The sequence below is a fragment of the Hippoglossus hippoglossus genome, chromosome 1, assembly GCF_009819705.1.
Source record: "Hippoglossus hippoglossus isolate fHipHip1 chromosome 1, fHipHip1.pri, whole genome shotgun sequence".
NCBI classification, from domain to species: Eukaryota; Metazoa; Chordata; class Actinopteri; order Pleuronectiformes; family Pleuronectidae; genus Hippoglossus; species Hippoglossus hippoglossus.
The window spans coordinates 26,946,140-26,962,546 of record NC_047151.1 but is presented as its reverse complement, the minus strand read 5'-3'; the positions used below and the strand labels follow the sequence as shown (position 1 = coordinate 26,962,546).

Sequence of the window (16,407 nt, the reverse complement as noted above, 5' to 3'; positions counted from 1 at the left end):
TGCTAAAAGAGTTTTTATCAATGATTTGCTTACAGATAGTTTTGGGGTCTAGGGATTATATTGTGTGTAGCTCGACCTCTAATTAAATGATGTTAAACAACTTGTTTTGACCAAACTTGGCTGCAGTACGTGAACATCCAGCTCCCAGATGAAGTCTTATCTTTACACAACAGAGGTGAAAGCGCACACACAAGTGGCTCACAGACACACTAAGTGAGAAGTTTGAAGTGTTAGTGTTTGGAATTCAAACTGAAGACCTTCCCTCCTTTTGGTTTTTAGCAGAATCACATGTTTCCTGTCCTTGAAACACGTCTGGTGTAGAAGGAGGCGGTTTAAATAAATCAATAGCTGCTATAGTTGGACTCTAACGTTGTCAATACTGCCACATGTACAAGATTCAAAAGCAAATTTGTGTTTGCAGCGTCTACCCATTCAGTCTGAGGAAAACTGTGACCTTCACTATGCTAGTGTCCACTTCATGAAGAGACAGACGGATCCTGTCTCCTCCAACATCGGATCAGCTGAACCCAGCAAACACAAGGAGGCGGAGGAGGTTGCGTACGCTTCTGTCAACTTTAACAGATCTGCCCCGAGGTGAGCAGCTCTTCATTCAGGACCATTATCCTCACTAACACCACAAAACATCATAAACAGAGATATATCCTATAGAAGTCATTTGTTTTTACACTTTCATTTTCTTGTTTGTTTAAACATATGTATTTGTTAAAGGAGACATATTCTGCTCATATTCAGTTTGATCATTTTAATTAGTGTTGTGACTTTAAAATGTTTAATGTTCAGAAAACATCACTTTCCTCCGACTGTCTATTGCTGCAGCTCCTCTTTTCAGCCTCTGTCTCAAACACTTGGTTTTGGCTCCTGTCTCTTTAAGTCCCCCCCTCCTGATAATGCCCAGTCTGCTCTGATTGGTCACCCGGCCCACTCTGTTGTGATTGGTTAACCACTTCCTGTGCGTGTAGGAAACCTCCACCCTCACTTTACGAGGGACACATTCAATCTCAAATCATTTCTTATAGTTTAACTATCGTTTCCGTGGTGAACGACATGTTTGTTTGAACCCGTGTGCAGCGGGCTCTCGTTTGGTGGGTGTGTCAGAGGTGTTCCCCAATCAGCAGCGACTGTTTTAAAAAGGCAGTGACACAATGGATTCTAAAGTTCTCTACAGATGCTGGTGTTAGAAGCTGCTGTTCCAGATGACGGAAGCAGAGACTGTGACATTCAGCCTGTATTGAAGCATTCAACACGTATTTTAACCCACATCATCTACCTCCGAGATGTTTTCCACGAGAACGTCAAGAATGACCTCCTCCGCTGACATTGTTGCAACACTTCGTAACACAATGTGTTCAACGCACCACTGTTTACGTTTAAATACTGCTTATGCTACGTTTGCTACAGCCCTGGCTTCTGCCGATGATGCAGAGGTATGGGTGGGACTACTGGTGAGGTGTTTCAGGAGCTTCATTTTTTCTGTGGGGCAGAGGAGCTCGTTTTACCAGGAGAGGAGCTCAGACTTTGGGCTTTTTAACTTAGCAGAACTTTGAAACTCAATATGTCTCCTTTAATGCTACGGCTCCATGACCTCCTGATCATTTATTTGTTTTATCTCCTTTCAGAACCAGAGGTCAGGACACTGGAGAGGATCCAGCTGCATTGTACAGCACAGTCAAAAAACCTCCTGCTGTTTAGACCAACGTCTGGAAATCACCTTAGTCCCGATGGAAATATCTCAACAGCTGCGGGATGGATTTGAATAGAAGTTCATACAACTGTTCATGGTCCCCACAGGATGAATCCTACTTTGGTGACAGTCAGACTCCAGCATCATTGTTGAAGTGAATGTTCAGTTTTAAGTGACTTGTCTTGACAGCTAATGGATAAATTGACTTCGGTGACTCGACTTTTATCTGAAATATATCAGCAACTTGTAGAAGTTGTTAAAAACACCACATTTAGCCTGAATGAAAAATATCAAACATTTTATAACTTGCAGCTTCAAACATGAAAATATCTGCGGTGTGTGTCAGACGGTCGACAAACTGTAAACTTGTAATTAACTTTTTTCTATTCATAAAATAATCTCATGTGGATGTGAGCTGCTACTTACGTGATGAACGCCTTGAATGTGACCGTTAACACAAAGTGAACTGCTGACACCAGATGAGTTGTGTTGCCTCTGGTGTCTGTTCAAAGTTTGCATCAGGCCCATTGATTTCACTTTAGTGTTTTGTGGTATTTCTCACATCACGTGTTAAACACGTGAAGAAGAAGGAGTTAGGTGTGTTTTAATCCACCATGTTCACACGGCGGCCATTTTCCTCTGACGTCTCTCTCAGGGTGCGAAGCTCGAATGTTGTTACGAACAGAATAATGTTGTACTGCTGTGATCCAGGTTTATAAGTTATACAAAAAAGATTATATATTATCACTTATTCTTCATTAGGATTATTGTTTCATTATTATAATATTAGTTTTGGTAATTTTAGTAACATAATTAGTTTGTTTGCTGCACCTTTAGGAGACTGATATTAATTATACTTTTTCTTTTTCTTCACAACATTATTCATATTTATAGTCTTGTTTATTTCATTTGTTGTTCACTCACAACTTCCTCTTTTCTAACTTTGTGATGTACAGTTTTGCAACAAAGCAGATTTTCTTTCGGGATCATTAAAAGTATTTTTTAATGATTTATCTGTTTATAAATTTGTGTTTTTCCATTAAATGTGAAGCTCATTTGTTGTAATTTGCTTTTGTTTTGAAACTCTTACTATATTTGAATCTCACTTAAAGTATTAATGGCAGTTTATTTTCCAGTTCAATTTTAAATCTTTTTTTAATTTGTCTTTTTCATGTCAATCTTTATTACATCTTAATGAGACACTGAACTGATGAGATTAAAAACAGCCCAGTTTCTCTCAAGTCTCCTTAAATTTGTCTTTCTTGTGTCAGTGAGATGTTGTGATGTGGATGATACAGGTTTGGTATGAACAGCCACTAAAGTTGTTTGCCACACTCGTACAAACCACAGTTTAATATAACACCTTCTGGCTCAGCAAGCATGTAAGTGTAAAGAGGAAGGAAGGTGGGTGTGTTTAACAGTTTAAATTTATCTTTCTCTTTCAGAATCTGTCTTTATTCTCAGCCTCTTCTGTGTTGTAGGTAGACGTGTCTGTGATGTGACTGAGTTTCATCTTGTGCACATTATTTATCTGTGGACGTTTTTATTGTTTGAAGTCACAGACGAGAGCAGCAGCTACTATGAGTGTAACTGCAGCAGCGAGTGGATTTGTTGTCCTTCTTCTCACTGTGACAGGTACTGTACGTCTACATTCATGTTTCACTCTATTTTACACTCGGACTTCTGATTCACCTGAAGTGAGTTTGAGAAAGAAAGTAAAAATATAAATGAACCATTCATTCATTTTCAGATCACCACCTGTAAAGTGATGCAGAAAGAAAATATATGAATGAATTATCATCAGTATTAATTTGTATCTTTGTTTAGAAGTTTCTATCGTCTAGAGCTCAACATATTAAAGAGTCTGCAACTTATTATTATTATTATCATTATTAATATTATTATTATTATTATTATTAATATTAATATCATTATTATTATCATCATCATCGATGCAGGAATTGTCATCAGTGTGTGGAGTCATCAGTTGAAATGCTATGGAATGCTGCTCATGGAAATGTGTTTCTTTTCTACAGAAAGTAAAAAGTAAACTAAGTGTTCTCTGGTGTCGTTATGAATCTGATTCTCTGTGTTACAGTGGTACAGTGTGAGAATGGCTGGGATGTGAGTTACACTTCTACTGAGATCTGTGCCGTCAGAGGATCAACAGTGGACATTACCTGTACCTACACATACCCATCCAGAATCAACAGAAGAAGATTGAAGGAGCATCTTATTCAGGTTATTTTAATTCTGCAGACAGAGTTTCCTGTGCTGTTAAAGGACACGAGGATTTCCGCTCTCCATCAATGTGTGAGTTTAATCTACAGTATTTCACTAACAGCACCATCTGCTGGAGTATTTGAGATAATGCATAGTACCATAACTTCATGTGTCTTTAAATACTTTTTTCTGCATGGGCACATTGAACTCTTGGGATACTACTGTCAGTACTGACAAACTAGTGTAGTACTAGTACTAGTATTCAGCTTGTGTAAATAAAGATGGAAGACATGACTGCTCCCAAGAAGTGAAGACAAAGCATTGTGATCGCCCCCTGGTGGCTGGATGCAGTATAGAACATACATCCTGTCTCCTCCATGTTAGTGGATGGAACATGGACCAATCTAAAAAGACAAATACATTTTTCTCAAAGATAGTTTGTGTCATTTTAGGTCGTTCTTATCACACTCTATTGTTCATGTTTCTCATAAGTTTGGTTTTAATATGTTATTTGATGAAATGAAAATTAGATTAAACTTCATGATTGACAGCTGAGGCTGACTCAGGATTGGTCGAGCTCATGTATGGGCGGGACCTTGATACTGTGGCTCCATCTCCAGATCACTACTGTGCAGACTGTGGTTCCAAATGTGAAAGATGGCAGCGTTGGTATCCAGGATATTTTGGCTTCATTTCTGGAGAGTGGGAGGAAGTGGAGACGTGTCGTCCATCTTTGGTCGACTCTGCATAAAAGATACAGATCATTTCCTCCATATTGGCCAGTTTGCTCTATTATAAGAGCAACTTCTACAAGGTCCCTCATGTTCCTCACCTCCAACAGTGTGTTTCTCCCTTACACTGAAGTTTAAAGGGCACTTCCCTGTGTTTTTTGTGAACTGAAAGTTTCCTCATCTTGGCATCGTCATCATCTTAAAATGAAAACCTGCCGACTGGTGATTCACCAGAGAAAATACATGGAGTTAGTTTTGTAAATGTATCAGTTCATCTTCTGATTCTCTGATGTGCTCTGTGTTACAGTGGTATGGAGTCAGATTGACTGGGATGTGAGATACACTTCTACTGAGATCTGTGCCTTCAGAGGATCAACAGTGGACATTAACTGTACCTACACATACCCATCCAGGTTGAATCACCATGATACTACAGTTCAGGAAACTTTCTGGTTCATTCAAGAGAGTAATGGGATTAACGTTGATCTAAGGACTGATCCGGAGTATTCAGGTCGTGTGGAGTATCTCTGTGAAAACAACAAGTGCACTCTGAGAATCTCTAACCTGAGAGAGAGCGACTCAGCTGTGTACAAGTTCAGGTTCACAACAAACCAACCTAATGGGAGTTTAACTGGTTCAGCTGGAGTCACTCTGTCTGTCACAGGTAACATTTACATTAGAGTCAGTTTGAAATGTTAGTGTGTATGTTGAAATAAAATAACATGTTTGTTCACAGCCCCTCAGCTCCAGGTACATGTGAGGAGATCAACAGCCAATCCATATTCTACCTGGACAGAGCTGACCTGTCACAGCAGGTGTCAGCTCCCTGATCATCTTTCCTACGTTTGGTACAATAACAATAAACCTGTTGGACGAAAAAAATACTTTCACCTCCGACACTTTAATGCTGAAGACAGCTATCACTGTGCTATAGAAGGACATGAGCGTTTCCCTTCTCCTACATTGTGTGAGTTTACGCCTCCTCATGAAGCTACAATAATATGGAAATAATTTAAATGTAACCTTTTAACAAGTAACACAGACAGTTTTTTGATTGTATTCTCATCCTGTGTGTCAATATAGACTATCCTCCAGATGCTCCAAAGCCTCCCTCTGTGTCAGTGAGTCCCTCTGGTGAGATCATGGAGGGCAGCTCAGTGACTCTGACCTGCAGCAGTGATGCTAACCCAGCAGCTAATTACACCTGGTACAAGGAGAACGAGGACTCACCAAAAGCATCAGGACAAATCTTCACCATCACTGATATCACAGCTGAACATGGTGGAAAGTATCAGTGTGAGGCCCAGAACACACAAGGACGTAGTAAGGCCACCTTACATCTGACTGTTGGAGCAGGTGATTTTAGCTCTCTGACTTTTACAGCCTAACCCCCCCCCCCCACCTTTTCATTGCACCAGAACCTTAAACCATCAATACTCATGATTTCCAGATTTGTCACAGCTGTATATCAAGCCCATCATATTGCACATGAACAATACTGACTGACCAACAGCATCACCTGGCAAACTGAGTCATCAGTCTAACCACACTGCTCATGTCTCCTGTCTGTTGTCTAGGGAAGTCAGTGATAATCATGAATATCATCAGGCTGACTCTGGTGGTCATGCTGGTTCCAGTGCTTATCTGGACTCTGTGGACGAGGTAAAACAATACAAATCCATCAGTTCACCCTCTGCTCTTTTACTGTCTTCTTCAAATGTCTTCAAACACTAGTTTCAGTGTTATGAAGTTCATTTTGTCAAATGTTGTGTTTGTTGTTGTTTTCGATCCAGGATGAAGAAAACTCTGAGCTTGAAATCAGAAGCGAATGAAGCTGTGGAGATGATAGAGGTGAGAGACAGTGAGGCCAAAAGAATGACTCCATATCACTGTTTTCATCTCACAATGTTAGAGAAAGAGATAAAACATTTCTTGGATCAGCTACTTTGTCTGAATCTGCCCCAAAATGTAAAAGGTTCTTTCCATTGACCGTATATTAAAATGGACGTAGACTCTGGGTCTAGAAAGTGAAGTGAATGATCCACTTAGAGTCAAATAGACCATAAAGCACCGCAGGCATTGGGGCATGGATACCGTGTGATTGACAGCTAGTACTGGGTGCAGGTTGCAGGTTTAGGTGGGCGGGCAGTGTCCTTGGGCCCTGAGTCAGGCTCCACCCCCTCCCCTCCAAATATGGTTACTTCTGGTTTCAAAGATCCAAGATGGCGCTGGACAACATGTCAAAAATGGAGGCTTCAAAATGGCAGCTCACAAACCAATGGGTGACGTCACGTTGACACTTCTTTCTTGGCCCATGTCCCATCCTTCCACCAAGTTTTGTGGAAATCAGTTTAGCAGTTTTTGTGTAATCCTGCTGATGAACAAACAAACGAATGGACAGGGGGCGCAACAACGTTCAAACTATTTTGAATGAACTGTGATTATATGCAGGTTTCATGAATAAAGTCCAGTGAAGCTTAATATTTTCTCATCTCTCCCCCATCAGTCACACAACTGTCCTGAGTATGAGAACGTCGCTGCTGCAGCACAGACAGAAGATACAGAGGAGCAGGAAGACCTGGTGTGAAGCCTCAGGTCAGAGCCACTGTGACAAACATAACCAAGATGGACGACTTCAGAGTACATCCGTACAAGCGAGTTTTACAGAAACCATAGTGTGTAGTTATTAAATACAGGAAATCTGTCCAAGCAACAAAATATCTGAGTGCAAGCGCAGAGTTTGAGCACAAGCAGAGCAAATCTAAGCACCAGCAGGAGCTGTGTGAGTGCAAGCGCAGGGTTTTGAGTAAAACACCACAAAATCTGAACGTGCAAGTCCAGCTCTCAAACTAAAAGACCATGCTTTTTAATGAAGAGGAAAACACCCACACATTTCCTTTCTACTCATGGTTTCCTGTTTTCTTTTCTCCTCAGGTGCACTGTAATTGGTTGATGAAAGTATGTGAGAGGAAACAGGAAGTATCTATCTTTCCATCCCTGGTTGCAGCAGCAGCAGTTTGTACAGCATGACCTTTAGAGCAAGAGTATTGTTGTGTTGTTTCTTTTCTTTTTCTTTTCTGATGGGTCCAGTCGTCCAGTTTTCGCAGCTTTATTTCTGTGAGCTTTAGTTCTGATGTTGGTTTAGGTTGAAGGAAGATTCTCAGGTCCTACGACCCTTTGTGGGTTGGTGTGTTGGGTTTTCCTTCTTTTGTCCATTTTGCCGGCCTGTTGTTGAAGTTGTTGTCTTTTCTGCAATAAATAGATTTTGTTTTTGCTGTTACCCTCTGAACTATGTTGGAGGTCTTGGTGATGAGCCTTTGAGGCTGTGGTAACACCACATGACTCATCTCGTGTCTTATACATGATATTAATGTGGTTATTACATGGATAATATTATGTATTGTGATTTTATGATTCTCTCTTATTGTAGCGAGACTGCGACACACCACAAAATCACTCCGACACCACAGCTCTCTTTTACTGTACTGATACAACATGTGACAGGGACTGCATCAGTTCACATCCTCTTCTTAGACTACTGTAAAGGATGCATGAAATTATAATGTAAACCAAAGGACAAAATAAACATAAATATTCCCTGCCTCACATGTCTAACCCATCACAGAGCAAACACAATGACTTAATGTGGGTTCACAAACAACATTTGAAAAAAAAACAATGCACTTCACACTCGTTCTATACAAATCCCACAAGAAAACTACATCTCCCATAATGCCGCGGGTTGCTGCGGCGCGAATCGGCGGCACTTCAAAGGAGCAGAAAACAATGCAACGCTAACTTTTGAAATAACTCTGAACACTCCTCACAGTACAGACTTGGGCTTTACACACTACAGCTGTCTTATGTTGCTCTTTCAGAAAGCAGTCACAGCAACATGCACTAAACGTTGGAATGACACTTAGAAGCGGAACAGTCCGTAAACATACCTGTCTCTCTTTCAGCTCCCAGACAGAGAGACAGGTTCCTGAGCGGCACGTACCACAGCGCGACAGGGGGGTTCACAGACCAGAATACTGACATACAACATATTCACATGAAAATAAAAGGCACATAAAACATTACTCCTTTTGTAAGTACTGAAAAGAATCTCACAAAGATGTTAGGACTGATTTAGCCGAATCATTGGCTATAAAATAAAAATAAGAAAGTACTAGAAATACATATCCCCCCCTCCTCTCATTGTTGGCAAATGGAACATCCCCCTGAGATGATACTCACTGCAGGGTTTTTAAAGTTAGCTGGAATATAAAAACACACCATGTCGTGTTCTTTTATCCTTAGGTATGAGAAGGGTCGGTCTTAGTTCAAAAAGTATTTATTTAGAAGCAATGAAAAGGTACAGCATAGCTATGGGCACTCAAGGCACAGCCTCGGCTTTTAGTCCGTAGCTCGGGGTAGTCAAGAGTCGCCCCGAACGGATGACAGGTGCAATATTTATAATAGTAGGTTGAAGGCGTGGTCCCAGCATCTTGGAACTGGAATCCACCAATGATGAGGAGCCGCTCCCAGGTTCGTCACTCCTTTGATAGTAGCTGGGCAAATCTTCACATTCTGACAGTGTTAAGTTTTGTGTATTAAGAAAAAGCCTTTATCCGGCTGAAGCTTTGTGAGTCTTCAGTAGTTTTGCAGACACAGTGTTTTTGTTCATTGGAGTGTGAAACATTGTGTTTCTGTTTTATCGTCTGTATGTTCTGTGTGTGTAAGCATGCGTATTTATCAGACAAGACAACGCCTTTCCTATCTGGCCTTCAGAAGCTGGGGCAGCTTCTTGATTTCTTTCTAAGGCATAGGTCACAGTGTCTTAATGAGCACAGTGCATTCATGTATGTGTGATGTTGAATAAAGCTAAAGGAATACTGTAATATATATATAAAGGTTTATGTATGAGAACAAGTTTAAGTACAGTGTATTGTATGCCACGGATTACAGTCCTAACACATAACAAAACATAAATTCTTTCTGTTAAGGTACAAACATGGTGCGTGTAAAATCAATCCTTTTTGGGGCTATAGTGTCTAATTATATTATTAAAATCCTAACAAATCCCTCCTTTCACACCATGAAATGGTGTGAACAATTTACTGGGGATCATCCACGAACTCCCCAACCTCCATCTCATCCAATGCAAACTCATCACTATCATCATCATCATCATCATCATCATCATCACTCAACAAAGGCAACTGATAGGGTAGGGGATGGGGCATGTGTTCTTTGGTCAGAGCCATGGTGATGAGTCTGTCGAGCAAGGTCCTAAAGCAAGGGATGCAGCAGCAGCCACAGGTGACTAGGATAGCTGAAAAGATAGCTAGGGAGAGGAGGCAGGATGCAATCAGCCCTTTCCATTTGCCGAATGCAGTGTTCATCCAGCTATCTAGGGGGTTGTTAATTCCAGAGTCTGCGGCCATGTTTTGTGCCATGGTGCGTAAGGCGGAGAGGGCCCTGGTCACCGAGCCATCAGGGGCGGTATTGTTGGGGATAAATGTACAACAAGAACTTCCTATCATAGTGCACACACCACCCTTTTCTGCCAGTAGGAGGTCTAGGGCCATTCGGTTCTGTGTGACCATAAGGGAAGTAGGGGCGAGCTGTTCGGATAGGCCAGTTATGGCGTCTCGAGTAAGGTTGGTGAGGCGTTGGAGATTGAAATGGACGTAGTTAATGCGATCCATGTTTTTGTTGGGAGTTACCCATATCCAGATAGACTCAAATCCCGCTGCAATTTGATCCGCTAATTTATATTGGTCTGGAACACCCCGTGGAATCCCTATGGCATCTATGTATGTGGGTGAGTCCCTATTTAAGTCAAAATCCGTTGTTCTTCGTCGGCGGGTGCTAGTGGGTTGTCCTGGGCGGGGAGAGAGGATAGTCAGGGGCATGGCCAATTGAACAATTGTGCAGGAACCCTTCCAGTTTGAAGGAAGGCAGTTCCTCAAGCGTTTTCCTCCACAGTACCAGAAGAGGTCACTGCGGGCCCACTCCAGCTGTGTGGCGTTGTGCCAGTCGGTAACATTGATGTTTCTAGAACACCAGGAGGACGGTATCGAACCCACCTCTCTGTGAGATGAGTTACCTTGTTTAGTCAGACATGTGTAATTTCCCTTTACTGGAGTAAATATAGGGGGCAGCGTGTTGTTTGGCGCCGGGGGAAAGAGATGACTGAGAGTAGAACAGTTGGCGGGACTGGCTTCCATGTGTAAGCCATACATGCAATCAAAACCGGGTCGATCCGAGTCTATCAGTAGGGGGGCCGGGGTGGTGGTTAAGGTGGGCCGGGCTGACTGCAGACTATACAATTAGTGAGGTTTTGGGAACGGTGTATCCAGTCTCTATTTCTACCACATCTTCAACGGTACTGGCGTCGTAATATTGTACCGCAGGGGAGCTGGGTGGGGATGGTAGTGGTGAGGTGGATTCAGGGGGAGAGTTCGTGGAGCTAGTAGTAGAGTTATCAGACGGGGAAGGGGAAGGCTGAGTTCTAGGGGAGGAGGAACGGACGTCTACCCTAACGATGCCCATGGGGTCAGCTCCTGTCATGTCTACTCCTAAAACAAAATAATAAGGCAGTGCAGCTTTTTTACTCAATTTGTTATAGTGGAGATGTTTAAGAGTCTATTGTCGGGGGAACCGGCAGGCGTGATCCTCCGGGTGAGGGTGATGTTTCTTTAGAGCTGTCCCAAGGGGGTTCGTGCATTGTATCTGTGGGTGTAACCTCTGGGGCCTGTGTTCCACAAAACGTGTTATCAAAGGTTTATCATTTTGCATTCATCTCTAAACCATTGTTTTTTATATGTGATATCAGGAACCATATGAACATGTGATGTATAATGCAGAAAAGTAATTTTCCATTTCTAAGCATGTGATTGCTTCTAATATCAATGTGTGTGTGTCAGTGACATTTGGTGTGTCACTTTCATGTATGTGTGGTGTGGGTGCGATACCATGTATCTCAGGCGTCGAATGAATCAGAGTTTCCACCGCTCTCTCCTGGCCCCCCCTCCTCAAATCTGCCTGAGCAGCTGCACCTCGTTCCTCCGGACACTCCCTCGCCCAACGTCCCCTCTTTCCACACCTGTAGCAGGTGTCTGCTGTTCTGTTCGTGGAGGAATACAGGGCAGAGGTGAACGGCTGGGGCTGAAGCCACTTCAGGTCTCTGAAGAGGGGCACAGTCGAGATCGTGGTCCACTCTGACACACTGAGGCACTGTAGGATACAAAGAAAACTTTTTCTGTGCAGATGTATCTGTTCGTTAACATTCATTGGCCATTTTATCACATTCATTCCCTTGGGTAGCACACTGCATTTGTAGTGACAAAGAAACTGTTGCAGGCGTATGCTTTTTATGTAGATGCAATGAAGAGATGTGTGTGTGTGTGAAGAGTTGAACTGTGTGTGTGTGTGTGTGTGTTGTGAGAACTACGTGTGTGGACTGAGTGAATATTAAAATCCCAGGAGATAAGACACAGACACATGCTGAAGGCCTCTTCGAGGTCTTGTTGGGGGGGACGAGCACAGTCTCAGATTTGTGGCTCTGATGTCATTTTGGCAGTTTACACAAGCAGAAATAGTATGCATAAGCAGAGATAATATTTAGTGTGGTATAATGGTAAAAAAAATGTCATTACCTTCCTCCTTTTTGATCATAAAATGATCACAACATCAGATACAAAATTTACTTGCAAAATGTCAGCACATATTATATCTAAGGGTGTAAATCTCAAGTAAAATTCTTAAGTAGTCTTTATCTTCCAATTCTAAAAATAAAGAAAATTAAATAAATAAAGAATTTCTGTGTGGAAATTGCTTCTTCACTCCAAATTCGATCTCTATTCAGTTAAGGATATATCATTTCACAGTACCAATTTTGCTTGGATATGTGTAACAGTGCAAGGAACCCTCTAATTTTGTGCACTATAAAAAAATATTTTGGTTGGCGGTCTCGATAGCAAATCTTGTTGGATTATATATTGTCATAACTCTAAAACCTTTTTAGGAAAAATTATATTATAACATAATCATGCAAGTTCACCTTTTCAAAGAGCAATGAACATTATTCAGTCTGACATTTGAATTTGAATTTTGAAATATTAAAATATTAAAATATCCTTGTTTGAATAAAACATAAACAAAACAAATAAAACAAACATCTAATAAACCAATAAAAAACATAAATAAAATAAACAACTCCAACTGAAATACCAGATAAGATGGACTCTCTAGTCCCATTAACGAAAATTGCTCTTGAATACATAAAACATTTGACACAGGATATATGTTACCAGCTCAGTATACTGCTTCTCTAATTGAATGTGTGTTTCTCTCTGCTCATATGGAACTCAGAGGTGCGTAGCTGAGTTTAAAGTACAGTATACAAGCTTATATTTGGAAATAATCAAGACAAGACATACAGATAGACCCTCCTTTTGTGGTCAACGTATTACTTTAAGATTTTGAGGAGGAGTCGGCCAAATCAGTGGCTACTTCTCGTAAAGACCGAGAAGGTGGGTCAGTGGGTACACAATGTGTGAGGTGGTGCCAAATTGCTCCTGTTTTTTTTTTTCTTTTACTCGGATCGCATGTGAGGTACACTCTGTTACCTCCCAAGGTCCTGTCCACCTAGGGTCGGGCCACTTTCTCTTGTGAACTTTGACCCTTACCCAATCACCCGGTCTTACTGGAACAGGAGTCTCCGTGGGTGTCTCGTCAGAACGTCCAGCAGCCGCCTGGACCTGTGCAGACAAAACTTCAGTAAGATTAGTTAAGGCTTTCATGTAGTCAGTCAATTTCTCCTGACATACATCCAACCCGGGTCCATACCCAGGGTCTCGAGGAGGCCCTGGCATGGGCCTTCCTGTGAGAAGCTCATGTGGGGATAGATGGGTGACACCATTGGATGAACTTCTCATTGACATGAGCGCCAAGGGCAGTGCTTCAACCCACGTGAGTGAGGTGTTGTGACATGCTTTGGCTATCTTTCTTTTTAATGTCTGGTTTGCTCTTTCTACCAATCCTTGCGACTGGGGGTGATACACGGAACCAAATCGATGCGTGATCCCTAGTGCGGCTTCTACCGTACCTAAATGTTTGTTGGAGAAGTGGGACCCGTTGTCTGATCTGATGACTCGGGGAACTCCATACCTGGGTATGAGTTCATTTCTTAACCATTTGATCACTGTTTTAGCATCCTCCCGTCGGCAGGGTATTGCTTCGAGCCATTTGGTGTATCTGTCTACCATTACTAACATGTACCTATATCCCTGTACTCGTTGGTCAGCGCCCATGTCTGTGAAATCAATGCATATTTCTTTGAATGGCGCATCAGGAACAGGGAAACGGCCCATGGGGCATTTGTATGGTCTTTTAGGGTTGTGTGCATTGCATGTATCGCATTCGTGTACAAAGTTCTCTACCAGGGCTTCCATGTATGGATGCCACCAGAGTGTTTCCATGTTCTTCTGAGTCTGTTTCTTACTGATGTGTGTAGGTCCATGGGCCTGTTTGAGAAGTATCTGGGCTAGTTTGGCTGGGACTGCTAACTGTCCGCTGTGTGTTCTCCATTGGCGTTACAGGTCACTATGGGGTCAAATTCGGGGGGCACAACGTGACCTGCTGTGGACACTGGGCAACTTCATTGGTCATATTCGTAGCCGTATTCCCAGGCGGAAGATGGCATCTGGTGTGGTTGCGGGGGCATGCCTCTTCCTCGGCCTCGTCCTGGGGGGCCTCCGCGCTGGGGGCCTTGTCCTCTGTAGGGGGCTGGTGTTCCTCTTTGTTCCCCATGAGGGCAGTCTCGGGCCCAGTGGTCAAGCTGGCCGCATATGAAGCATCCGGTATTGGGGTCTCCGGTATTGGGGTTTCCTCTGGTTTGACCTCTATACTGACCACGGCCGTACCCTCCTCTTGGTCTGAATGGAGGGGGACCCTGTCCCCACTGATCGTAGCTGGGAGGTGGGGGCTGCGGGGCGACCGGGGGTTGACTGAGTCTTTCAGTTTGCATAGCCCGTGCTACTGCCTCTGCTATTTCCAAATGTAATCCTGACACGGCCGCCATTTGTTTAAGGGGCTTGTTTTTCTTGTTGCTGTTGACGTCATGCCTCTTCTCTGCCAGTTGGGCTTTTAGTAGCTGTCTGGCGAGAGCCTTGTCCTCGTCGGCCTCAGTTTTTTCCTGTCGCCGATATTTGATGAGACTATGTGCCACGGTGCGTCTCCAGTCTGGGTCGGTCTGGGTGTCCAGGTTAAGGACGTCTTCTAGGTTTTCTTGGACTGTTTCAGGAAGCCCACCCACCACCTGGCGGCGCCAGAGAATAAGGGTGGTGTCTGATGTGTCGTGTCTGGTCCCCATTGCTTCCATCCAGAGTTTGCTGGCCCTGTCCAGGTAGGTGTTCAAATCTTCCCCTTCTCTTAGGGTGATGGAGCCTAAAGCCCGTGGGTCTAACTGTACAGGGTAAAGGGCCCTCATGGCATCGTGCAGCGGGCCTGCACAGGTCGTCAGGGGGCTTCGGTCGGGGGAGTCTGTCAACCCTGCTGCAGTCATTATTGCGTTGCAGACATGTGCCCCTCCTTGTCGGGTGATCAGTCCCCTGTAGTCTCCGAGGCACAGCGGGTCGCCAGCTGTTAAGGTCACCAGGTTCCTGATCCAGTTATCGGCGCCTTTTGTCAGTGGGGGGAGGTTGTTAACTAGGCTGGTTAAGTCCTTCATGGTATATGGTAGGAAAAGAGTTTGCCCCTCGAGCCCCACTTGCAGTGGAGCTTGAACAGGGACTTTCCACGGGGCAGGTTGCTGGGGGTCCAAAGGGTTTTTGGCCCTGGTGCGACTGGCGGGGTGAGAGGGCATCGCAGCGGCCAGGGATGGCATGTCGTTTTCTTCAGGAAACAGGCCTCCGTCTATCATCCCCACGAATTTTCCTCTGGCAGGGAACCAAGCCCCGGTCGGAATGGAGGTCTGTTCTTGCTCATTGTCCTGATCCTGTGGTGGAATAGATGCATTCCTCCTGGGAGGGGTAGTACTCCTGGAAGGGGGAGGATAATTGGTTGTGGGGAGGGCATGTGGAAGATCAGGTCCGTCACTTAAGTGATTCTGTCTGTTGTCTTTGTATGGGCTCCTGCGGGGTGTGGATGAAATAATTGGGGGGTCAGGGTCCATAAGCGGAGGGCTGGCTGCTCCGTCTTTTTGACATGGGTGGTTCTCAGATTCGGTCTCCTCGTCTGCTCTTCTTTGTAATTCGTCCAACTGCTCAGCGTTCATTCAGCTCTCGATGAGCTTTTCCTGCTGCATCTATGATGTCACTTTCCAGGCCCACCTCTCCACTGATGATGCGGAAAACAGGGGTTTGTAGTGGTGGCTTTGAGCTGCAACAAGTGTTGTCATATAGGGGAGGGTCGGGGATGTCTGGGTACAGGCCGGTGGCGGGAGGAGGGGGTGCAGAGGGAGTGTATATCTATATAGATATATATATATATAATTATTATTTATTATTATTATTTTTTTAATGGTAATATCGCCAGAACAGCACACATCAGTACATCAGTATTCCAAATAGAAGGTACAGCCACAGAAGAAACCAGATCATCCAATTGTCAGCCACCCGATGTTTTCCTAGTGCTGTGACACGTTGCTGTAATGTGTGTATCTGTATGTCAAGGGTGTGTATCTCTGACTGTAAAAAGTTCCCGTCGTCTCTTAGTGGAGAAAAAAAATAAAAATTAAACAAAATTAAATAAAATCAAAAA

At 43.4% G+C, this 16,407-nt stretch overlaps 1 protein-coding gene across 1 annotated transcript in view; it reads left to right on the top strand.

The window, feature by feature from the left end:
* The window catches only part of LOC117757534 (B-cell receptor CD22-like), a 51,529-nt gene extending 43,538 nt beyond the window's left edge, over positions 1-7,991 (top strand). Inside the window, exons 5-7 of the mRNA XM_034578886.1 lie at positions 6,450-6,507; positions 7,163-7,251; positions 7,591-7,991. Coding sequence (XP_034434777.1) covers positions 6,450-6,507; positions 7,163-7,243 — 139 coding nt within the window. The 3' untranslated portion in view covers positions 7,244-7,251; positions 7,591-7,991. The remainder of the gene's footprint in view (positions 1-6,449; positions 6,508-7,162; positions 7,252-7,590) is intronic.
* The last annotated feature ends 8,416 nt before the right edge of the window (positions 7,992-16,407 follow it).